Source organism: Canis lupus, chromosome 8 (genome assembly GCF_048164855.1).
Source record: "Canis lupus baileyi chromosome 8, mCanLup2.hap1, whole genome shotgun sequence".
Classification (NCBI taxonomy): Eukaryota; Metazoa; Chordata; class Mammalia; order Carnivora; family Canidae; genus Canis; species Canis lupus.
Window position 1 is genome coordinate 18,875,760 of NC_132845.1, and position 26,298 is coordinate 18,902,057.

Genomic DNA, 26,298 nt, shown 5'->3' on the forward strand with positions numbered 1-26,298 from the left:
CCTCATGCTGAGAATTGACATTGCCAATGATCTTGCTAAGCCTTAGTTTTCTGAGAGCTTCAGCCCCAAAAGAGACATTGATAAATGCAGAGTCTGATTTCCTTCTTTTCCCAGTTTACAAATGAGAGGAATTCTTCCATGAGTCCCCCAAAGTTAGTCATTTCCTGCTTTGTGATCCCAAAGGCACTTTGTTCAACTCCATATTTTAAGTAAATACCATTTTGCAATTAATCTGTTTATATGTCACTTGTTTCCATCCCCCACCCTTGCCTCCAAGTGAGTTCTTCAAGAGCTGGAACCAGGTCTAATTTTATTTTTGTCTCCCACCAGCCTGGTGACAGATGGATGAATCATGTTGCCTGGAGAGGTTAAGGGACTTGCCCAGAGTAGCAGACCTGAAATGTGAACAGCTTTCATAACTCCCAGCCTGGTACTTATCTCTCATGTACTGCCAGAAATGTTTTCAAATGACTTGGATGCTGCTAAGGAGTTAAGACACAGTTTTCCTATTATGCTCTTCTAGACGAGCTCATTTATAAAACAGTACTAATAATAGTGTTGGTGTTGATGCTGCCGCCGCCGCCACCACCTAAACTGCTAGATCATTTTGAGGATCAAACGAAAAGATAATATTTGTGAAAGCTTCGGAACTGGTAAAACCCCTTCTGCAAAGATATATGTCGCTATTACTCTGGGTGTTATGACTTAATGTGTGATTTGCAAGGTACTTTGGCGTTCATCATCTCATTGACTGCCCATTACAGCCATGCGAAAGGATGTCTTGTTGCCATTGCACAGATGAGAGAACTGAACCTGAGAGAAGTGCAGGACGTCAGCTACAGTCACTAAAGTGGCTGAAGGAAGCGGAGCCCAGCTCTCCTGCTCTTTCCGACACCAGCCACCAGAACTAGGCTGCGGGGTCCTTCAGGGAGGGAGCCCTTGGAGAGAGACCTGCGGGGGAGGTGGGAGCTGGGCTTTCCCAGGACGGGGGCCCTTACCTGTGTGTGTTCCAGGTCTAGTCAGATTTTTTATTTTGTCAAGATGTAGGTCCTGGGCATGGAAAGCTTCCAAAGATAAAGTGAGCAGTTTGATTTTGAAGTGACCAGCCAGAGTTCTGATAGGGCAGCAGCATGTGGCTGTGGGTCCCGGCAGGAGGAGGCTGGCCCTCCATGGCTTTTGTCTCGATGGGGAGTTCCTTACCAGGACTCTCAGAGGAAATGAAGGATGATAAATCCAGCTGCTGCTTCCTGTTTCTATAATTCTAAGATTTATTTTTTTAAAGGGTAGAATGCTTTATTTTTAAACCAGTGGAAAATACCCTCAACCTGTTCCTTGTTACTAGTATTTCCTTAAAAACTAGATGTAGTCACTTGGGCTTTAATGGGTATGTATGTGTGTGTGTTTGAAATTCTCATATTGCTGCCTGGTGTGTGTCTGTGTGTGTGTGTGAAATTCCCATGTTGCTGCTTTGTGTGTGTGTATGTGTATGTGTGTGTCTGTGAGTGTGTGAAATTCCCATGATGCTGCCTGGTGTGTGTGTGTGTGTGTGTGTGAAATTCCCATGATGCTGCCTCGTGTGTGTGTGTGTGTGTCTGTGAGTGTGTGAAATTCCCATGTTGCTGCCTGGTGTGTGTGTGGGTGTGTGGGTGTGAAATTCCCATGTTCCTGCCTGGTGTGTGTGTGTATGTGTGTGTATGTGAAATTCCCATGATGCTGCCTAGTATATGTGTGTGTGTGTGTGTGTGTGTGTGTCTGTGTGTGTGTGAAATTCCCATGTTGCTGCCTGATGTGTATGTGAAATTCCCATGATGCTGCCTGGTGTGTGTGTGTGTGTGTGTGTGTGTGTGTGTGTGTGTGAAACTCCCATGTTGCTGCCTGGTGTGTGTGTGTGTGTGTGTGTGTGTGTGTGTGAAATTCCCATGATGCTGCCTGGTATGTGTGTGAGTGTGTGAAATTCCCATGTTGCTGCTTGGTGTGTGTGTGGGTGGGTGTAAGTATGTGAAATTCCCATGATGCTGCCTGGTGTGTGTGTGTGTGTGTGTGTGTGTGTGTGTGTGAAATTCCCATGATGCTGCCTCGTGTGTGTGTGTGTGTGTCTGTGAGTGTGTGAAATTCCCATGTTGCTGCCTGGTGTGTGTGTGGGTGTGTGGGTGTGAAATTCCCATGTTCCTGCCTGGTGTGTGTGTGTATGTGTGTGTATGTGAAATTCCCATGATGCTGCCTAGTATATGTGTGTGTGTGTGTGTGTGTCTGTGTGTGTGTGTGAAATTCCCATGTTGCTGCCTGATGTGTATGTGAAATTCCCATGATGCTGCCTGGTGTGTGTGTGTGTGTGTGTGTGTGTGTGTGTGTGTGAAATTCCCATGTTGCTGCCTGGTGTGTGTGTGTGTGTGTGTGTGTGTGAAATTCCCATGATGCTGCCTGGTATGTGTGTGAGTGTGTGAAATTCCCATGTTGCTGCTTGGTGTGTGTGTGGGTGGGTGTAAGTATGTGAAATTCCCATGATGCTGCCTGGTGTGTGTGTGTGTGTCTGTGAGTGTGTGAAATTCCCATGTTGCTGCTAGGGGTGTCTGTGTGTGTGTGTGTGTGTGTGTGTGTGTGTGTGAAATTCCCATGATGCTGCCTGGTGTGTATGGGTGTGTCTGTGAGTGTATGAAATTCCCATGTTGCTGCCAGGGGTGTCTGTGTGTGTGTGTGTGTGTGAAATTCCCATGATGCTGCCTGGTGTGTATGCGTGTATCTGTGAGTGTGTGAAATTCTCATGTTGCTGCCAGGGGTGTCTGTGTGTGTGTGTGTGTGTGCGCGAGTGAAATTCCCGTGATGCTGCCTGGGCTGGCTCACTCTCTATTTTTCAACAGCAACAACAGAAAGAAAATCAATTAAGGCAGATTTTATTGAGCGGGAAGCTGAGATGGAGGATGGTCTCTGATTTGGAGGAGGTCTGTAATTTGTATCAGTGGTATTACATGTCTCAGTTATGCTTGTGCAACTCAAGTCTGGTTTTTCTTCTGCCTGTGACTGTGTTATTGGTGAATAAAAACCCACGTTATTTAAGAAACACACTACCTCCTCAGGTGCCGTAGTTTATGGAAAGTAGCCCTTAGGTATAGATTATTCGGATGTCACTTGCTGGGTTTGTGTTATCTTTGAATTAAAAGTAATAGGTAGGGGGCGCCTGGGTGGCTCAGTTGGTTAAGCGGCTGCCTTTGGCTCAGGTCATGATCGCAGGGTTCTGGGATCAAGCACCACACAGGGCTCTCTGCTCAGCGGGGAGCCTGCTTCTCCCTCTCCCTGTGCTGCTCCCCCTGCTTGTGCTTTCTCACTCTCACACACACACTCTCTCTCAAATAAACAAAATCTTTTTTTAAAAAAGCAATAGGTAGAAATATTTTCTCTAATACCAGTGTTTTTCATTGTCCAGTTTAAGAGTCTGAGAATGTTATAGGGATGCACCAATGGTGCATCTTTCCAGAAGCACCAGAGGCAATTTATTTGGCGAAATAGAATTATAAGAATATAGTAAATGCAGTCTCTCCCTGAGTAAGCAGGTTAGATCTGATGGAGTCCCGTAACCTTCCTGTAGTATTCCTACGGTCACAGCTACAGCAGTACTCCGTTCACACTGGGTAATCAGTACGTATTTTGCAACAAGAACTGGCTGGCCCAAGTGAGTTATTGGGAGTTATGTACTCTTTAAGAAGTACAGTTACAGTTTTAGTAAATGAATTCAGGAGAAAAGGGAAAGCTTCATAGGCTACATTTCAAGAAGGGTTTCCAGAGAATATTTTGTCTGTTAACCACTCCTTCTGAAGATCTGTAAAATTGTGAGACTGTCACACCTGTCGGAGCCTGTCCTGGTGAGTATGCTGCTGACGGTTACAGAGCTCTCCCCTTCCAATCTCAGCTGGCCACTGCCTCGTTGCAGCAGTTTCTTGGCTAGAAAATGAATCTGACACTATTTCTTTGTCTCCTAGCAGTTTGTAAGGATCAGATTAGTTGAAATCCATGCAGGTGCTGTTAAAAGCTGACATGATGATAAAGACACGAGGTAATCCTGTGATTAAATGGCCGTCAGGTTGTAAATTGTCATTTCACTTTTTAGACTTTGCTCCTTGTGTCCTGAGGCAGCCTTTGAACACCAGGGTTGTGTCTCCTTTACTTAAGCATCCATTCTAATAATGCATAAATTTGGGGGGAAATTTTTTTTTAAATATTTTATTTATTCATGAGAGACACAGAGAGAGGAAGAGACATAGAGGGAGAAGCAGGCTCCCTGCGGAGAACCCAACGTGGGACTTGATCCCAGGACCCCAGCACCGGAGGCAGATGCTCAACCGCTGAGGCACCCAGGCGCCCCTGGGGGGAAATTTTTAATTGAGTTGGAGCTAATTTCCAATTTAATAAAAGCTCATGGGGGCAGGTATGGGCTTGGTAGGAGTCAGTCAGATCTGGGTTTGAATCCAAGTCTACTGGAATTCAGCGGCGTGATCTTGGTCATCACAAAATTTCTAAACCTCAGTTTTTTTCTCCATAAAACTAGAACAGTAATGCCTCTGCTCAGAGCGGGGGATGTGACAATTTCTTGGGCTCAAGTGTGTGTTGATTCCTTATCAGGGGCAGTTTTCTTCCCGCCTCTTGTGTATACACAGCGGTGTCCACGTTCTGTGACGGTGGCTCCCAACCAAGCGTGTCACTCGCCCCCCACAGCTGCACACACCACCTCCTCCTCCTCACCCCATCTTCCTCTCCATACTGCAGCCAACGAAACAAGAAGTAAATCAAGCTGCTTTAGGTCACTACCACTCTCCTTAGGAATAATAAATATTTCTTTAACCACCTTCTTCCTTTCAGTGTAACCTGACTTGAGTTCTCTTAATGCTTGACCTTACCAGGGGGTGTCAGTGGGTGAGAGTGCCTGACACTGTTTAGATTACTTGAACTTACAGAGAGCTACTCCCTCATATGTCCATGTGCTGGGTTTTCTTTTCAACGTTATAGGATTTGTGGAATTTTTTTTTTTTTTTTGCAAGTCACCTTTTTTTTTTTTGTTTTCTCTTTTTCAACTTTCCCCAGAAAGGCCTCTTTTAAAGTTTTACAACTGGATAAGTAATATGTCAGATAGCAAGGTTAATGTTTACCGACTTAACTGAAGAGAAAAGCAAACAATATATGTCCAAACTCTGTTTAAGAATTTCTGTGGAGTTATGAACTCTTTAATCTTGATACTTGCATTTAGTCATAACAGCGTGCTGCATACTTGAACTGAGTTCCTTGTAGAAATGTGTTTACTGCATCTGTTTTAACTCGATGTTCCAAATAACAGACAGCCGTATAAAAAACACCTCTGTACCTTCTCACCCTGTTCTTTTTAACTTCTAACTCCCAGCTCCTTTCCCATCCTAAAAAGTAAACCCTTCCATCTAACTTCCTTCCCCTTTTTGCTGTCTCAGCCTTTTGTTTTTCTCCCCAGCCAACATTCGAGAAGCAAACATTCTCTTTCCCACTGACTCCTCACCCTCAGTGAGCCAGACTTCTTAATGGACAGTGCTTGGGCTGAGGTCTCCAGTGACCCTCAGCTGCCAGACCGAGCAGTCACTCTTTACTCCCTAACCTCCTTGACTTTCCCCCTTCGGCTTCCAGAGCACAGTTCTCCTCTTTCTCTGACCCCCTGTTCCTTTTCTCCCATTTGTTCCCTAAATGGTAGAGATCCCCAGGATTCTTTGACCTTTTTCTCCTTATGTACTCTCATCTTCCATATACTGATTAGTCACAAATGAGTAATTCTGTCCTGGATCCTTCCCCTGAGATTTAGGTCAAGTGACTCCTGGTAATCGCTACTTAAATGTATTACACACAGGTCCTAGGCTATTCAAGCTGAAAAACTAAATTTACCTGGAAGTCACCTTGACTAGTACAACTTTCATGCAAACTTGCCCTCCTCCAGTCTTTCCTGCCTCCAGTCCAACTTCCACACTCTGGAGAGGATTCTTTCTAAATTGGAGCGCTGATCCCATTGCCCGCCTCCCCGTTCAGACCCTTCAGGGGTTCCTTATTGCCCTTTTGCTAACTTGGATATGACAATGTCATGCTCTCCCTGAGCCCTACTCTTGGAAAAGCCTCCACTCTTTTGTGTTCTGGGAAACCACATAGAAGTACCCACAAATGAGTCAATCCAAATCTATTTCTGGATCCTTGTATTTAAGAGGCGTTTTTGAATAGTTCAAAATTTTATTAATTTGGGTACCAGCTAAACTGCTGTAACAGAGACTCCAAACAGAATGGCTTAAAAGGCATTTCCTTCTCATACAGCAGTCCAGATGTGAGCAGCATGCGCTTGGCAGGACTGCTCTGTTGTGCCTTCTGAGGCTGTGCCCGCTTCCCCGTTTGCCAGCTAGCAGGAAAAAGGAAAAAGGGAGGCCAGAGCAGGTAGGCTTGTCATTATGGAACTTACCAGGAAGTGAGCAATCACCTCTCACAGCCTCTCACAACCAGCTCAGTTACATGGCCATACCTGGTTGCAAGTAAGGCTAGGAAATAGGACTTCTCTCTGGGCAACAGTACATCCAGCTCAACTGAACGGTGACAGTAGCAGGTGTCTGTTACCAAAAAAGTAGAAAGGGAGAATGATGTTGATTAAAAGTCAAACTGGGGAGGAAAAGGATCTCAAACTGGGAGAAAATTGGTGATTTTTTTTTTAACCCATCTGAACCTACCCTGGAAGATTGAGCAATTGCCGTATGTAGTTCATAGGATTCAACACCTCGTACTTTATTTCCTTCCCCATCCAAAAAAGTGTGTCATCCAGGGTTGAGGGCATATACATGGAAAGAGCAGTTTGTAGCTCTCATTCTCAACTAATGCTTTATGGTAAAAGTTTGGTGACAAGACACAGGAGCATATAGAGCACATAATCTCCCTCCAGACTTTTTGTCTCAGCACTTAGATTTTCACATTTGCTACCACTATTGGTAGCATTTCACCTCCATCTTCAGAGCATTTTCTGAAAGGTGATGTTGATATATTCTCTTTCTAAGGGAAATTATCACTCATCCTGCCCTTTTGTATTCTTTAGTCTCAGATGTGTAAACAGACAGCATCCGTCGATGTGTTGCATAATTTGGGTCAGTTTTTCAGCTGCTATGGTGTGGCACACATAACAGAATTGCATACATGTTTGCCAAAATACAGATGCTCTCAGCCCACGTTGCAGGGCACTCCAGCAGCTTCCGTGGTGTTCCATTTTGTGCAGTACAAATATTGTTTTCTGCACATATCTTGGTGGGTAGGGGAATGCTGTTTAAATGGTTTATGTCTCTTTCATCTTTTTAAAAATTTTAGGTTTCTTACTAGAAAATAATTGTAACGTGCAACATCCTACCATGATAAGAGGTCAGTCGTCATCCATAAGGTAGTAAATACTGTCTTGAGATACCAGCTACTTTGAATCAACTGCTATAGAGTGAAATATTTAAGATAGGATGTGTCTTCAGATTATTTGCCTAAAAAAAAAAAAAAAAATCTAGGCTTGTGTTTATACATCAGCCTTGCATAACGGCCTCAAATGTTTCTAGCTCATGTGGCCTGTAAGGGTGACAACAACCCCTGGTTTCCATGAGAGAGTTCCAGTTATACCTTATCCTGGCATCCCCTTTTGTTTATCATTTGTCACTCTCAAAAACTTTCTAGTTCAGGGCTCCCTGGGTGGCTCAGCGGTTTGGTGCCTGCCTTTGGCCCAGGGCGTGATCCTGGAGTCCTGGGATCGAGTCCCATATCGGGCTCACTGCATGGAGCCTGCGTTTCCCTCTGCCTATGTTTCTGCCCCACCCCCTCTCTCTCTGTCTCTCATGAATAAATAAATAAAATCTTTAAAAAAAAAAAAGCTTCCTAGTTCAGAGGGTGAACTGTATTTTCACTTTTATTGCATAATACTAGTCTTGACTATCACAGACTTCTTAATGGTCATATACTTACTTTGTTGTCACTTTAGATTAGGATGTGTTAGGACTGTTTAAATAATTCTGGGCAGAATGATGGTAGTGGTTCATGCTTCATCTTTTCCAGAGTACGTAAATAAAGTAAGCATGGGCAGATCCTTAAGCCGTAGGAGGACAAGAACTGTTTCTATCTTTCTCTATTATATAGATACTCTCAGCACTATCATATTACGTAAACCAAATAATTGTTGATAATGTATAATGATGTGAGCCTGATGGCTTCATGACAGTAAAGGTTTCCTGAAGTCCATGATGGACCAGTAAGTTATCTTCAACTACAGATCCTTAATACTTTACCACAGTATATGGCACTTGACAATGAATCAATGGATGATTGAACAGCCACCCTCCATTTTAGCATTAGCAGCGTCTACCTAATGATACTGGTCCATTAAGACAGTACACATCATTATTATTATAGTTCTAATGTGTTGTATGTAGGACACAAATGAGCAAATTGTTTCTTGGTTATAATGATCTGTTTTTACTGGGTTTTGGCTGTCTCATGAGGAAGAAAGGAAAATAACATTTAATCACTCCCAAAAATTATCACACTTCAGATGGATAGATTCTATCACTTAGAAGATTTTAGACCTTCATTTACATCCAATATCTTATACTTTAGTCTGGAATTCTCAATCTGTGCCAGGAATGGGTACCAGATGGCTGAATTATCAGTTCATTTGGGTGGAGCCTAAAGCCCAGGGCCTGATTGTGTTCACCCTCTTGTGTTTACCCTAGGGCTTGTAAAAATGTCCTTTTTTTTCTGTGGACTATGACATGAAATGGATTGAGGAACACCGCTAAGGATCTCTACAATTAAAATAGCAGATGCTTAAATAAATACATTGACACTTGCATATGTTAACACTTTTTTTTTTCAAAAATGTTATCTTAAGCCATTTTTTCAGGGTTGAATAGATGTCATGCTTTATCAGAAAGTAAAGACCCCCAATTTTTTTTAAAGATTTTATTTATTTGAGAAAAAGTGAGAGAGAGAAAGAGCATTAAGTAGGGAGGGGCTGAGAGAGAAGGAGAAGCAGGCTCCCTGCTGAGCACAGAGCCAAATGTAGGGCTCGATTCCTGGACTCCAGGATCGTGACCTGAGCCGAAGGCAGATGCTTAACCGATTGAGCCACCCAGGTGCCCCAGTACCCCCAATTTTTTTAAGTCGAAGATCTTCACGTAATCGTCAAAGAAGCAGCTCATTTAAAATAAGCACCATACTGAATTAGAAATTACGCTTATTTATATGTGAGGTAACCATGTATATACAGGTAAGTCATTGTGCCTTCCCCATACAAAAAGGTTCAGGAGCTTTTACAAACTGTAGGCTATTCTATTGTGATTCAGTTTTACAGCTCCACTAATTCTAGGGGAAATTTTATAAATTATATCATCATGATTGTAGCTCTCTATTAAAACTCCACTAATTCATCATAATTTGGTAAAAGGGAAAATACCATTAATTCCATGCACACCTTAGCTAGTAAAGGGTTTCCAGTTAAAGGTCCTATCGGACCTACTTTTCTCGAGATGATACGTAATTTTCACAAGAGCTACACAAATAGATGTTAAGAACGAGAAACAAGATTAAGTAAATTGAATGTGAATAAAACATTTCTTTTATCAGATCCCTTGAAATAGGACAAAAGTGATATTCAGCCAAGTTTACCTGTTTATCACTAATTCTTTTTTTTTTTTTTTTTTAAAGATTTTATTTATTTATTCATGATAGTCACACAGAGAGAGACAGAGAGGCAGAGACACAGGTAGAGGGAGAAGCAGGCTCCATGCACCGGGAGCCTGACGTGGGATTCGATCCCGGGTCTCCAGGATCGCGCCCTGGGCCAAAGGCAGGCGCCAAACCGCTGCGCCACCCAGGGATCCCACTAATTCTTTTTTTTTTATCACTAATTCTAAAATAAGGCTTTATATTACTTTAGAAGGCTGACCCTTTGGGAGAATTTTGTATTAAACCTAACTAAGATGGTTTCTAATGTATAATGGTTTCTAATGTCAGTGATGAATTACAGAGATTATTTTGTCAAATGTCATTAATGATTTTTAGGAGTTTTGATTGTTTTTAATCTTTGCAATATTTGATTTACGCCTTATTGTCAGAAGTCCCCTCTTTATCTTATTGTTATTGTTTCTCTTCTCTTTTTTCTTCATTGTTTTCTCCCCCTCACATTCTCCAGGGTTTTCTTTAAAGGCTGTCACCTTCCTTAATTTTTTCTGGACATCTAGAGCCCATTTTGGAGAGTGGTTGGTGTGGGAACATTCAGTGAGCATACCTACTATGTGTTCAGCATTATCCTGGACGTCTTGTGTATCTTGTCACAGTGGTATTTTATCCCCACCTCACTGATAAGGAAAATGAAGGCCCAAGTTGACACAGCTAGTGATAGGAGACATTAATTGTGTGTTCATTTTATAGATGAAGTGGTAAGAGGTCGAGATGGGATGAAAACTCAGGCAGGCTAACTCCTTAGCCACATTTTTATCCATTATGCTACCAACTAGTAAGAATTGAAATTGTTGGGATCCCTGGGTGGCGCAGCGGTTTAGCGCCTGCCTTTGGCCCAGGGCGCGATCCTGGAGACCCAGGATCGAATCCCACGTCGGGCTCCCGGTGCGTGGAGCCTGCTTCTCCCTCTGCCTGTGTGTCTGCCTCTCTCTCTCTCTCTGTGTGACTATCATAAATAAACAAAAAGAATTAAAAAAAAATAAACTAAAAAAAAAAAAAAAGAATTGAAATTGTTTTAAATTATTAGTTCAGTAAAAGGAGACTCTAGATTATTTATACATAAATTAGGCCAATTTTAAATTATTTTTGTATAAGTTTAAAGTATTTCATGGTGTTCTTATACTGTTACCCGATATCTTTGCCCCATCTCACTGCCACCCCACTCCTCAGCTATTGTATACTTATAAAATACAAATTCATTTGAGTATTGACCTAAAGAAAACATAGGAAAGAATAAAACTATGCTGCCTTTCCATGTCTCCCTTGAAAGAGCTAATGAAGGTATGTATTTGGTTTTTTACTAGTGTCCATTTTAGTTTATTGAAGAAACCAGTTTTTATTAGCATGAAAAGTCACAAGCTTTGACTGTATGTAGGATTCTTACAGTGTTGGTTTTTAAGATATTATTTATTTAATTGAGAGAGAAAGCGAGGGCGGGAGAGAGCGCTTGAGTGGGGGCAGGGTGGTGGAGTTAGGGAGCAGAGGGAGAAGCAGGCTCCCTGCTGAGCAGGGATCCATCCTAATGCAGGGCTCAATCTCAGGACCCTGAGATCATGACCTGAGCCAAAGGCAGACCCTTAACAGACTGAACCACCCAGGTGCCTCTAAAGTAATGTTTTTCAAACTATCTAAGATTATAGATTTTATGCCCTAACACGTGAGGGCTTATATTTCTTTTTCCTTATTATATATAATCTGCTTACTTTTAAAAAGGATCTAGAGGAAAAAAAGGAATAAAGGATTCTGGAAGATATGTGAGGGGGGAGAAAAAAGGATTTGAAGGGCTTAGGAATAAAGATTTAGTTAGAGTAAAATCCTGTAAATGGATGTAAAAGTACAAGGGTATGGAACAATGAGGTAGAAAATTAAAGGAAGTCTAGGGGTCATCCCTTGACACCTTTCTCTCCTTTGCCTTCCTCATCCGGACCATGAAGTCCTGTTGTTAGTTCTTGGACCTGTTAGCTCCTAAATCCTCCATGTTCCTGGCTCCCTCTCTTCTGCACTTAGAGCAGTCTTCACCTTCCCCTGAGTAACCAGTAGCTCCTCTCCTAATCTCACCTCTTCCCTCACTAGCCTGTCCACCTGGCCCGCAGAGATCTTGGAAAGGAGATACAACCCCGATTTTCACACGCCTCCCCTCTCAAGCCCAAAACACATCAGTGGCTCCCTGCTACAGAGACATGTCCAAAGTATAGTGTCTCTGTAGGACGTCAGAATCTTCTACATGGTTTATAGGACCTCATCCCCTCACACCGCACACTTTCTCTCCCTGAGCTCCAGGCTACAGAACCTTCAGTTCCTCAGATGCTCTGTCCTCATTGTCCCTCTCAACATGAAGCCTTTGGACCTTCTGGCCCAGCCCCTCCTCACTCTTTCTCTACACCTTGCCCCAGTCATGACTTCCCTGATCTTGCCAGCTGGAGGAAAAGCCTCATCATCTGCCTTCACAATGGCATACAGAGGAACATCAAGATCTGGAATCCTGACACTGGGGAGCTCTCTTTAAGGAAAAAAGCACAAAATTAGAAATATAAAAGTAGGCACAGGGCCTTGAAAGGGGCCTGTGGAAGTGAGGGGTCCCAAGGCTTACTCCTCTCTCCCTGCAAAGTCAGTCTGCCTCTGCGTGGTCCTCTTCTCGATTGACCATTTTATATCTTCAGATATGAATAGTTCTCTCTCCTAGACTGCACTCTGTGAGAAAGGAGGTATGTCTGAATTTGCTCACCAGAGTTTCTCCAGGAATTTGCATCACGTTAACACTTGAGTACCCAGATCTATTTCATGGATGGAAGGATGAGGGAGTAAGTAAACAAAGATTCAGGCTAAGGGTTAATGCTTACAATGCCTTTATAAAATTGAGCTGAATTTCCTGGAAGCCACAGCTAAGTGGAGAACACACAGATTCCATTGTTCTTATATCCGTATGTCATGAAAGGCAAACTTCTCTTAGTACCTAGTAGTAAAGAATTTTTATGGGGTTCTTTATAAAATGCCTTATACAACACAGGGAGTAACAACAGCAGCTTTCACGAGCCCTTCCCACGTGCTGGGTCCTTACTCAGCACTTCGATAGTGGTTACTGACTCCAGCAAACTGTGCACACACAGTTAGATACGGTCAGAACATCTGCATCCAGAACATGTGCAGAAGGGCAGAAAACCCCATGAGGACAAGGAGAGGGAAAGACTGAGCTTCTGGCAGCTTCCTCGTCTCCGGGAGTCTGCCTCTCTGGAGCTCCTTCCTGCTTGGCCTTTTTGTACCACCCGGCCGTGTGCTAAAATGGTGCTCTTTCACCTCTGTCTCAGAGGTCCCTTGACTTATCACCTGTCCGCCATCAAGAATCAGCCCTTGGGCTCTTATCTCCTGGGGAGGGTGTGCCCAACTTACCTCTGTCTTCCTGCAGAATGTTTACTTCAAAGCCTAACTGCATGCAGGTGGTCTATCCAGATGAATTACCTTCAGAATACCCGGTTAAAAAGAGTTGTATGGTAGTGTCCATCTGGACATTGAAGAGTTCCTGTCAGGGCTGATCATTTTGACTTTGGCATGATCGATGGTGCTCTTAGACGTCACTGTAATTAACAGCGACAGTAAGTGGCTCACAGGTTCAGTGCCTTCGCCCGCTCCTAGAATGCTGGTATTGGTCACCAGGATTCATTCTGGTACAGACCTTTATTAAGGTTGTTTTTTTTTTTTTTTCCCTATGTCATGCCCTGGGGACACAGGGCATGCAGATAAAAGAAACCCTGTTCCTTTAGGTTAGGAATTCAAACCCAGGTAGGGGGAGAAAAGGAGGCGGACAGACGGAACTTGCAGTTCAGCCAGGGTCCTGAGCAACCATTGTCTAACTCTACACTCGTTTCTAGTCCTGATTGGGGGGTGTCCTAACGAACTGCCAAGTAGCCTTTTTAACATTAACTACATGTCCAAGGTAGAGTGTATTAATACCTGAGTATCTTTTCCTGACTTTGAGAAGTTTTCTCACAGCTAGTAAAATCAGCAGCCGGCAGGGTACTCAGGGGCTTTCTAGCAATCTGAGCCAAATCAGGTATAAGGGCCAGTAGGCTCCCAGCTGTCTGTTTTCAGAGCAGATACCCATGGGTTTGTGATGAGGAGGGCTTTCTGCCCCGAAGGCAACACTTGCTGGGAGAGAGGTGCTCCGGGGGTCAGGGAGCTCCATTCTGGTTCAATTTCCTTTCTCCAGTCTCAGACATGTACCATTCATCCTCTGGAGAAGCAGTATTAGAGGTCAGTAAACTTAAAAAGAAAATGGTCAGTTTTGGTCTAAGACGTCTGTCTTATAGGTGGGAAGAATTTAGAAACACAAACAGAACTCCCCTTAGAAATCCCACTGGCTGCCTGGCAAACTGGGTGAAGTTAAGATTAGAAGGATTTGACCAAACACGCCTTTCGGAGCGTGGGATGTCTTTCTCTGGAGCCTTTAATTAAGGCCCATTAGCTGTCAGCTCTTTTTCGGGGCCAATCAGACCATCGCCCTACCTCTTTCTCGATCTGTGCTTCCTCTAGGCTGCTTTCTCAATAAGGCCAGCTACTCATTTATCTTACTGTTATTTTCCTCTTTATCCCCAGCACCTGTATCTAGCACATAGATACTCTGTAAATACTTGTTGAAGGAAATGTAGTTTCTCATAGAGGGTATCCTAAACCAGGCCTGTAGGTGCCCAAGGGTCTGTGAAACTCTGTTGGCCTGAGTTCCTGGCCAAGGCAATGCTAGTGATAATTTGTAAAAGAAACTCTGATGTAGTATGAAATGAAATGTGGAAGCCATCGATTTAGAGGTCCTTTTGTTCTATGGATAAGATCTCATTTTCTAGCTTTCAAACATGGGCCTTGACTTTTAGAATTAAGAGCTAAAAGACAAGTCAAGAAAATACATAATGATGTATAAAAACATTTTTGTTAATTCCTGAGATATTTTGCCTCAGATCTTCTAAAATGTATTGAGAGTTCTATTTTTTAGCTTTGAGGTAGATTTTTCTCTGTGATTAGCGGTACTCTAGAGATAAACTCCAAATAGGTACTAAAATACGCTTTGTGTAAAGTTGTTTTTACAGCTCACAAGTTCTGAATTTTCTTATGTCCTCTTCTTTCAGGTGTTAAAAGGATTTATTGAAAGCTTTTGGAGGGGTGCCTGGGTGGCTCAGTCAGTTAAACATCCGACTCTTGATTTCAGCCATAATCTCAGGATTGTGAGATCAAGCCCTATGTTGGGCATGGAGCCTGCTTAAGATTCTCTCTGCACCTCTCTCTACTTAAAAAAAATAAAAAAATAAAAAAAAAAGAAAAGAAAAGAAAAAAAAAAGCTTTGGGGGTTAGTAAAATGGATGGATTTTGCCCAGTCAGTGAAATCTGATTTTAGTAGGTTTTATATGGCCAAATGTTTTGTAAAATCAAGGGATAAGTTCCTAAATGGTTTTTTTCAGTTATTTTTGAGGTATTTAAACCAAAGTAATATTAAAAGAAAATTATTATTTTTTTAAGGTTTTATTTTTAAGCAATCCTTACACCCAACATGGGGCTCAAATTTACACCCAACACGGGGCTCAACCATGAGATCAAGAGTCCCATGCTCTACTGACTGAAAAATCAGAAATAAAATTCTATTACTAAAAATAGAATACTATCTTTAAAAGAAAATTTTAGGGAACCTGGGCAACTCAATCAGTTGAGCATCCAACTCTTGATTTCAGTTAAGGTCATGATCTCGGGGTGGTGAGATCAAGCTGCACTTCAGGCTCTGGGCTGGCCATGGAGCCTACTTAAAATCCTCTTCCCCTCTCCCTCTGCCCCTCCCCCATCTTAAAAAAAATGAAGAAAATTACATATAATCTTTTAAGAAGGAGTAACACCAAGTGAGTTGTATTTGTATATAGAATTATATTAGCTAGAATATCTTGCATAATTAAAACACATAATACTTATTCATTAATAACTTTAATTAATTAATAAATTAATAGTTAATACTTCTATAATACCAGTAATTCAGAGCTCTGTTTGAAAAAATTGAAAAATTGAAACATTCCTCCTCTCTCATTTTACATATGAAGCATTTATTTTCTTTAATCATATGAATTTTTCATGTCTGTTTGGGTGTGGCATGTGTGTGCATTTATGCCCAGGTGTATGGATATATGTGTTTACATGTATCTGTTCTTTTCTGATGCATTATTGTTCACCAAAGTCCATCAATTTCCCTCTTTCAGTTCTAGTTCAAAAAACTTTCTGAATTTCCATGAGAAGTGTGTGCTTATAGAGAATGTTAAGCTGATTTTCATATGTACCATAAACAAAGAAGCCTTGGAATGTGAAATCCTCATCCTCATAATGTAATTCTTTAAATCCTTTGCAATAGACAAATTGTAAAGGAGAACCCAAAGAATGTAAGAAATTAATACTGACTAAATGTACCTTCCTCAGATTAAAGAAATCCACTGATAACCTTGTGTATCTATTCTGAGTCCTGATCAAACCTTAAGCTATGGAAGTTAGGTACTGGTCTCTCTCATTGCCTTGACTTTCACATTAGAAAGTTACTTGAGAATCATCATGTACTTTACATGAGTATGAATATGTATTTAATATACTTTGTATGTACTTGTATATGTGAAAAGCAACTTCTATTTCCTCAGTTAATGGTTAAAACACTTCCTGGGAGGTAGAAAGTTTTTACTCAGTTTTTGATGGGTAAAATAGGATAATAGGCACATTTATTGACATCATGTGTTTGAGATAAGAGCTAGTCAGTGGCTGACATGGCAGGAAAGTACTGGTTTCCTGCCTTATGGCCCAGACACTTCTTTAAGACTACATTTAAACCATCCATGCCTTGGTTTGTTTCCATCTTGTGACCTATGAAATGTGCTATCTGTATAGGAGCATTCTAGACTAAGAATGGGATAACATTAGAATTATTTGTAGTATCTCTAACATCTAATTTCTCCCATGTCTGCATGCCTCTGCACTTGGTATTTCTTCTGTCAAAATTGTATTTCCTACCTTCCCCACCACCCCATGACTGTCTGTCTCCTTCTGATCTCAGCCTACAAACCACCTCTCTGTGGAGTCCTCCCGGTTATCAGATGCAGACGATTGTCCTGTCCTGTGCCTCCCGTATTTTGAATGAACCTGGTCAGGGCAGTTTTCTTACCGTGTTGTAATAGCACACTTACTGCTTGTCATCCCCAGTAGACTGGGAAGTTCTGGAGGGCAAGGACTAAGTTAACACCATTTCCGCATTCCCTCCATGGTGCCTGACTCACGGTTTTCTTGAATTCAGAGCACATGTCATGAAAGATCACTGGAGGGAAGGTGATGCTTACATAATTTCATTCCTCTGTCTCTTCAAAGCCAAGGACAATGGTCAGAAGTTCCCCCTTCAGCAGCCAACCTTGGCCAACAACACCGCCATTGGAAGACCGCGTGATAGAGAATGAGATGTGGAGATGAAAGATTCTGTTAGCCATGTCATTTATTAGCCCAGGGAGGTCATTTACGCTTTTTGTGCTTCAGGTTTCTGCATACTGGTAGGCAGTAGCAGTGCCTCAGTCACTGGGTCACTATGAAAATCAGCTGAGGTATTTTATAGGAAAGTAGCTTGCAGGGTGTCTAGGTGGCTCAGTCAGATAAGCGTCTGTCTGCCTTTGGCTCAGGCCACGATCCTGGAGCCCTGGGATCCAGCCCGTGCTGTTTCTCACCCTGCCCCCTTCCCTACTCATTTCTCTCCCTCACTCACTCACTCTCAAATAAATAAAATCCTTTAAAAAAAAAAAAAAGTAGCTTGCAAACTGCAAAGCACTGCAAACATGAGAAGTAAAGGAGAGAGGCAGTGTAGTCTGCTAGAAGGAACATGTGGTTTGGCCTTTGATGATATTTTTCAATCCAGATTCCACCACTAATTATTTGATTTCCACAACTCCTGCAAGCCTCTTTCTTTATCTGTCACGGGAAAATAACAACACTGTGGCAGATTAGAGTAATGTTGTGAGGGTTAGATGGAATTTGGACAGTGTTCACTGGCGTTCCATCTGTGCACACTCAGCTATTCCCAGCCAGAGCTTTTGCGCGTGGTATATTCATACCTCTTTGTACTCCTGGGAGACTGGGGCCCTCCTCTCAGGCCGGGGAAGAGAGTCAGCAAGGGGAGGCTGCCAGAAGAAAGTATGGGCTTCCCTGGCCTCTGACCCCAGCCAGACTGTGCATTGCCTTGGGCTGTGGGAAGGCGAAACCTCAGTCTGCTGACGCTGCACATTCATAGGGCAGGTGTGTGTGCTTTTATCATTTCTTTCTGAAACCATCTATTGAAGTTAAAAACATATACCCAAAAAGGCACACAGCATAAGAGTACAGATCATATTTTATAAAGTGAGCAGACCCATGTAACCAGAGTATTCATTCCCATTGATGCCTGATACTCCACTTTGTGAATATACCACGTTGCGTTTTTTCATTCTAGTGGTGCTAGCTTCCAGTTTAGGGTGATTGCAAATAGTGCCACTGTGAACATCCTTGTACATGTCTTTTGATAAGAATATATATTTCTCGGAACGCCTGGGTGGCTCAGTGGTTAAGCAAATGCCTTCAGCTCAGGGTGTGATCCTGGAGTCCCAGGATCGAGTCCCACATCGGGCTCCCAGCATGGAACCTGCTTCTCCCTCTGCCTCTCTCTGTGTGTCTTTCATGAATAAATAAATAAAATCTTCTTTAAAAAGAATATATGTTTCTCATGGGTACCGATGGAATTGCTGGGTCATAGAATATACACATGTTCAGGTTAGTAGATATTAACTCAAAAGTTTCCCAATATGGTTTTACCATTTTACTCCTACCAGCAATGTTTAAGAGTTTCGATTGCTCCACATCCTTACCAGCACTTGGTATTATCTGTCTTTTTAATTTTCGAAATTCTGGTGGATTTTATAATATTGTGCAGCAATTTGGAAATAGAACTGTTCCCTCAGTCCCCAAAACTTGAAACTCCAAACTTTCATATATTCATTTTCAGGAATGCATCTTGCACAAAAGCAGATTATACCAGATATAAAGGTGTTGTGTTTAAGATTTTATTTATTCATGAGAGACACAGAGAGAGAGAGGCAGAGACACAGGCAGAGGGAGAAGCAGGCCCCCTGTGGGGAGCCTGATATAGGACTCAATCCCAGGACCCCGGGATCATGACCTGAGCCAAAGGCAGACGCCCAACTACTAAGCCACCCAGGTGCCCCAAGATGTAAAGGTTCTGTTGCAGTGCTTTGCATGAGGAAGGAAGGCGACACAAAATAGCTTCCATCATCATCATCGTCATCATCACTAAATGCCTTCCCTGTTCGTTAGAAGGGAGAGAGTAGGTCACTGTGGATCAAAGGTGAATAATAACGCATAGTCTCTGCCCAAAAGGAGCTTTATACTAGATGAAGAGACAAATACGAGATTATTACAGATTATTAGGCCATACAATAGGAGTTTGGGCAAAGAGGTCATACTTGAGCTGGTTCTTGAGGAATAAGTAGGAGTTCACCAGAAAGAACAAGGGAAGTGAGCTGGAGGAGATGGCAGGGGCACAGAACCCTTGGCAGACAGCGACAGAGTATATAGCCCAACCTTGCAGGCTGGTCTCTGTTGCTCAGATGTTGTCACCCATGCTGGGATGTGGGGGCTGAGCTAGTGAAGGGTCATTGTGAAGTTAGAGTCCTCTCACGCTGTGTTCTCTGTCCCCACCTTTTGACTTTTTTCCCCCTCCCTTGGAAGAGTGATCGACCTCCTCTTCTCTCCTGGAATCAAAGCCTGTCCTGAGTCCAAGGTGCTTTAAAACCACAGATGAAGTTTTAACAGCTACAGAATCCTTTTACAAGGATCCCATGGTTTCTTTGCTCTGTGATCCTTTAGCTGTTTACTTTTATGCAGAAGCCTGTCTTAGAGTTTTTATTCTTGAACTCCTTGAAGTTGTAGTGTGGTGGCATTTAAGCTTAATAAAATGCTCGTCTGCCCAATACCATATGTAGAGAGTGGTTCAGTGTTCTTGAGGAATTTGGAGGAGGAGGAGGAGTGTGCTGAAGATGATGATCAAGAGCCACATAGTCTTTCCTTGATCAAGCACCTGCTATGTGCATCAGGCATTGGTCATATGGGAATAAGGAGGAAGGACATGGTCCCTGGCCCCATTGAATTTAAAATCTAGTGTGGGGAAAAAAAAAAAATCTCATGTGGGATCAGACAAGTAATCAGTTGGTTCCACCACAGTGTGACAAGAGTAAAGAAAAATCTTATTAGAAAGAAGTATTATGTGCAAACAATCCTGGGTTTTTTTCTATTATTTATACCGATGGCCCTTTAAGACAAGACCATGGTCCTTGAGTGTGACCATATGGAGTTCTTTGCCGGGAAGAAACCTGTGAGGTGTGTTCTGCAATCTCTATATGTGAAATAAGAGTCACTCTGTAACCTGTGGCTCAGTGCTGTGTCTTGTGCATTCTATATAGGGACCAAAGAGCTCACGTGACGTGTGGTTGAACTATTTCTTATTTAGTTGGGCCCACTGTGCATTCCAATAGCCTTCCTTCCTGCTTAAATTCCTGACCACTCATAAAACCAAACACACAGTGAGATACAAGAGCTCAGAATAAAGGGATTCCAGTGGGAATGTTGTCTCCCACTCCCTTGGTCATTTTTAAATAAAGACTGGGTGCCAGGCATTTCATACTTAAGCCCAGAAGTCTAGAAATGTGATTTCTAGAGATTTTTCACAAAATATAAGTACAACGGAATAAGTGAGATGCATTTGGAGTTCTTGGGCTTACATTTACCTAGTTACATAAAAGATATTTCACATTAAAAAAAAAACCAAACTACAGATATGAGAATTGCTATTATAATTGAATAGAATTATATTTTATAGGTGTATATGGAGAGTTTCAGAAGAAATAAGACGTGGTCTAAAACAGAGCAAGCAGAGTCAAAAATACTGATACGACCACTCTGTTTTGTCATCCAAGGGAGACACTAGTAACTAGTCATGTAACACTTTCCTGCTGAAACGGGAGTCAGCCTCAGAATCCCTCTCAACACAGCATTCCATAATTAGATAAAAATCTATCTTCTTTCCTTTATTTTAAACAATAATGTATTCCCAGAACATTAGGTATTTGCCTGACTTTTATCTGTTATTTTCACTAGCTTTTCAAAGAAATACATCATTTTATATATGAATATTGGAACCTGGGAGCATTCCAAGAAAGTAGGCTATGATAATGTTACTTTTCAAGAAGTTGAAACTTCTGAATTCAAGACGATAAACATTTATTTCACATATGTGATTACAGAAGCCCATTCCAATTACTTGCCCTATAAACATTGTGTTTTTCTTGGTTTCTTCCAGAATGATTGTCCTTGGTACTTTTATTCTTTGTAGGAATAGTTTCAGGACTAAAATGCTGCCAACTGTCAGTGAATGGTGACGACATTCTCGGGTGTCCTGGTACTGGAATTCCCTTCATTGCTGGGGTCTCCTGCTTTGGTAGAGGTCAAAGGTCTTGCCCTGACCTATTTCATCTTGTGTCACTGATTGTCCCTCCTGTGTCTCTGGCCCTCTTTTCATACCACATGCTGTTCCACAGGTACTACATCCAAGGCCAGACTTTCAGCTATATATAACCGATAAATCCCAAGTATGTATACTAAGGGTCCTCTTAAACTCTAGACCCTTAGGGGCACCAGGGTGGCTCAGTGGTGGAGCATCTGCCTTCGGCTCAGGTCGTGATCCTGGGATTCTGGGATCAAGTCCCACATTGAGCTTCCCATATAGAGCTTGCTTCTCCCTGTGCCTATGTCTCTCATGAATAAATAAAATTTTTAGACCTTAAAAAAGTAAACTCTAAACTCTAATTTTTGCTGTCCATGGCACATTTCCACCAGAGTGATAATGTAACGAGGTAACAAATACTTATGGCCAGAAGGTGTGCTAAGAGCTTTATAATCAGTGCTTAATTGAGGCTTTCCAGTAACCCTCAGAAGTAATCATCCCCATTATATAGATGGGAAACAGGAAGGCTTGGAGAATCATACCATTGGTAAGGGGTAAACCAGAGTCTGGTACACAAGGCTTATCGAAAGTTTAATTAGTATATACAGACGTTTCCATTTTGGCTTGTACAAAACAGAAATCATCTCACTTCTCTCCCTAAAACTCCAGTCTTCACTTTAAACAAGTCCAGTCCACAGCAAATACCATCTTGTTCAAGGTCCAGGAAGTACAAGTCTTTCAATTCTACCTCTAAAACAGATCTCAAAAAATAAAAATAAAAAAATAAATAAAACAGCTCTCAAACTTTTCTCCTCTAACCCTTGTAGGCCATCAGCAAACTGCCCTTATGTCTCACCTGCAAGGCATCTTTTATTTCCCACCGTTTTTTGTTTTTTTTTTTTTTCTCTCTTTTCTTGGGCAAGGAGAGAAAAGCTCCTATGACAAAGCACCATTTTTCTCATATGTGTTCCTTTTATTTTATTTTTTACCACACCTATCGTGGATAAAAAGCTAGGATGTGGAGGAGAACATTTTAGTTTGGAGCAAGTAAAGAATTTTTTTTCATTTAATGTTTTTCGCTTGCATCTTTGTAATGATGTTCTTTTGTTTTCTTATTCTCCAGGAATGTTTACCCTTGCGGAAGTTGCTTCACTTAATGACATTCAACCAACTTACCGAATCCTGAAACCATGGTGGGACGTGTTTATGGATTACCTGGCTGTCGTTATGTTGATGGTAGCCATCTTTGCAGGAACCATGCAACTTACCAAAGATCAGGTGGTCTGCTTGCCAGTATTGCCATCTCCTGTAAATTCAAAGGCACACACACCACCGGGAAATGCCGACGTTACCACCAGTATCCCCAAGATGGAAGCAGCCACTGACCAAGACCGAGATGGGCGGACGACAAGTGACATTTCCTTCGGCGCATCTGCTGTGACACCTGACATACCTCTCAGAGCCACATATCCTCACACAGATTCGACAGTTCCAAATCAGGAGACAAAGAAAGAGAAGAAAGATCCAACAGGCCGAAAGACAAACTTGGATTTTCAGCAATATGTATTTATTAATCAGATGTGTTACCATCTGGCCCTTCCGTGGTATTCTAAGTACTTTCCATACCTTGCTCTTATACATACTATTATTCTCATGGTCAGTAGCAACTTTTGGTTCAAATATCCCAAAACATGCTCAAAAGTAGAACATTTTGTTTCAATATTAGGAAAGTGCTTTGAATCTCCTTGGACTACTAAAGCGTTGTCCGAGACAGCATGTGAAGACTCGGAGGAAAACAAGCAGAGAATAACAGGTGCCCAGACTCTACCAAAGCATGTGTCTACCAGCAGCGATGAAGGGAGCCCCAGTGCCAGTACCCCAATGATCAACAAAACGGGCTTCAAATTTTCAGCCGAGAAGCCTGTGATCGAAGTCCCCAGCATGACCATCCTAGATAAAAAAGATGGGGAACAGGCCAAAGCCCTGTTTGAGAAAGTAAGGAAGTTCCGTGCTCATGTGGAAGACAGTGACTTGATCTACAAACTCTATGTGGTCCAAACATTTATCAAAACAGCCAAATTCATTTTTATCCTCTGCTATACTGCAAACTTTGTCAACGCAATCAGCTTTGAACACGTCTGCAAGCCCAAAGTGGAGCACCTGACCGGTTATGAGGTATTTGAGTGCACCCACAACATGGCTTACATGCTGAAAAAGCTGCTTATCAGTTACATATCCATTATTTGTGTTTATGGTTTTATCTGCCTCTACACTCTCTTCTGGTTATTCAGGATACCTTTGAAGGAATATTCTTTCGAAAAAGTCAGAGAAGAGAGCAGTTTCAGTGACATTCCAGATGTCAAGAACGATTTTGCGTTCCTCCTACACATGGTGGACCAATATGATCAGCTGTATTCGAAGCGCTTCGGTGTGTTCTTGTCAGAAGTTAGTGAAAATAAACTTAGGGAAATTAGTCTGAACCATGAGTGGACATTTGAAAAACTTCGGCAGCACGTGTCCCGCAACGCCCAGGACAAGCAGGAGCTCCATCTGTTCATGCTGTCGGGTGTGCCCGACGCCGTCTTCGACCTCACAGACCTGGATGTCCTAAAACTTGAACTGATTCCAGAAGCTAAAATTCCCGCTAAGATCTCTCAGATGACCAACCTCCAAGAGCTCCACCTCTGCCACTGCCCTGCAAAAGTTGAACAGACTGCTTTTAGCTTCCTCCGAGATCACTTGAGATGCCTTTATGTGAAGTTCACCGACGTGGCTGAAATCCCTGCCTGGGTGTATTTGCTCAAAAACCTTCGAGAGTTGTACTTGATAGGCAACTTGAACTCTGAAAACAATAAGATGATTGGACTCGAGTCTCTCCGAGAGTTGCGGCACCTTAAGATTCTCCACGTGAAGAGTAACTTGACCAAAGTTCCCTCCAACATTACAGATGTGGCCCCACATCTTACAAAGTTAGTCATTCATAATGACGGCACTAAACTCTTGGTACTGAACAGCCTTAAGAAAATGATGAATGTCGCCGAGCTCGAACTTCAGAACTGTGAGCTGGAGAGAATCCCCCATGCCATTTTCAGCCTCTCAAATCTGCAGGAACTGGATTTAAAATCAAATAACATACGCACCATCGAGGAGATCATCAGTTTCCAGCATTTAAAACGACTGACGTGTTTAAAATTATGGCATAATAAAATCGCCACCATTCCTCCCTCCATTACCCATGTCAAAAACTTGGAGTCGCTTTATTTCTCTAACAATAAGCTCGAATCCTTACCGGTGGCAGTGTTCAGTTTACAGAAACTCAGATGCTTAGATGTCAGCTACAACAACATTTCAGTGATTCCGATAGAAATAGGGTTGCTTCAGAACCTACAGCATTTGCATATCACTGGGAACAAAGTGGACCTTCTGCCAAAACAGTTGTTCAAATGCGTGAAGTTGAGGACTTTAAATCTGGGGCAAAACTGCATCACCTTCCTGTCCGAGAAGATCGGTCAGCTGTCCCAGCTCACTCAGCTGGAGCTGAAGGGGAACTGCTTGGACCGCCTGCCAGCCCAGCTGGGCCAGTGTCGCCTGCTCAAGAAAAGCGGGCTTGTTGTGGAAGATCACCTTTTTGACACCCTGCCACTAGAAGTCAAAGAAGCATTGAATCAAGACCTCAATATCCCCTTCGCGAATGGGATTTAAACGGAGACGATTGCGTGCACATCCGCGTGCAGACCGAACTTCCTAGATGGCAGACACTCACGTACCAGTTATTGCAAGATAATGCATTTTAGGAGTAGATACATCTTTAAAAATAAAACACAGAGAGGACGCATAGAAGGCTGATAGAAGACGTACCTGAATGTTCCATGTTTGTAGTGTTTTCAGTCGTTCATTTCCAAGTCTTTTTTCTTTTCTTTTCTTTTCTTTTCTTTTCTTTTCTTTTCTTTTCTTTTCTTTTCTTTTCTTTTCTTTCTTTCTTTTTTTTTTTTCCTTTGGGGAAAGGGAAGGAACGATCATAATCACTAATCTCGGTTTCTTTTTAAATTGTTTGTAACTTGGATGCTGCCGCTACTGAATGTTTACAAATTGCTTGCTTGCTAAAGTAAATGATTAAATTGACATTTTTCTTACTATACCACCTTTTTGGAGGTGTCTTGATTTACTTTGCCGATTATGGTGCAATAGTGCTTTACCTCAGACCACATAAAGACATGTCAGGTCCCAACCTGTTAAATTTGGGTTTGCTGAAATACTGATTTTCTTCCTGTTTTAATAAGCACTTCTTGTGACATTGGGCTAGGGCTACTACTTCTGAGAACCCTATTTTATCGATTTTACACTTTTGAAGGCCTGGAACACAGTAAAGCTGTGTAGGTGGTGAGAGGAGGGGAGGTTATTTGTTCATTTTTGAAAAAAAAGAAAACATCCCTCCCTTACTAATAGCTGTTTTTCCATAGTCTGGAGTTATTCCGAGACACATTTTTCTATCAGTACTATAAGATTGCCAGTAAATAAATGTTTTTTTTTAAATTATAACCAAGGCAAAATTTTTTTTCAATTAACTTATTCATTTGAGAGAGAGAGTGAGCATGCATGCACAAGCACAGCAGGAGGGACAGAGAAAGAGGGAAAGAATCCCAAGCAGACTCTGTGCTGAGCATAGAGCCCGATGTGGGGCTCAGTCTCATGACTGAGATCGCGATCTGAGCCGAAACCAAGAGTCAGACACTTGACCAATTTACAACAACCCAGGTGCCCCGCAAGACAAAATTTTCAGTGGCTTAGTGATTAATGCTTTTTGATATATCAACATTCAAAAGATAACCCAAAATCAAAGCAATTATTATTAATTTCTTGCCCTTTTCAGTGTTGTGGGGAAAAAATAGGACTTGTGGTTCATCAAATTGGAAACCTGACTTTATTCGTTTTAGCGATGGGCTATATTTCCTGTGTTTCCTGTGGCTAGGAGGGATCATGTCCAGGGAAATTCTGGTGGAATATACTTTTTAGATGAT

The 26,298-nt window shown here is 42.1% G+C and overlaps 1 protein-coding gene across 11 annotated transcripts in view; it reads left to right on the forward strand.

Moving 5' to 3' along the window:
• LRRC8D (leucine rich repeat containing 8 VRAC subunit D) overlaps positions 1 to 25,418 on the forward strand; it is a 113,960-nt gene extending 88,542 nt beyond the window's left edge. For 9 of the 11 annotated variants that reach the window (XM_072834411.1, XM_072834406.1, XM_072834412.1 and 6 more), the window contains one exon: positions 22,404 to 25,418. In XM_072834411.1, the coding sequence (XP_072690512.1) occupies positions 22,406 to 24,982 (2,577 nt within the window). In that variant the 5' untranslated portion in view covers positions 22,404 to 22,405 and the 3' untranslated portion in view covers positions 24,983 to 25,418. Of the gene's footprint in view, positions 1 to 512; positions 654 to 2,863; positions 2,940 to 22,403 lie in introns of those variants that run through there. The other 2 variants (XM_072834415.1, XM_072834417.1) reach the window with 2 other exon arrangements.
• Positions 25,419 to 26,298: the final 880 nt, after the last annotated feature.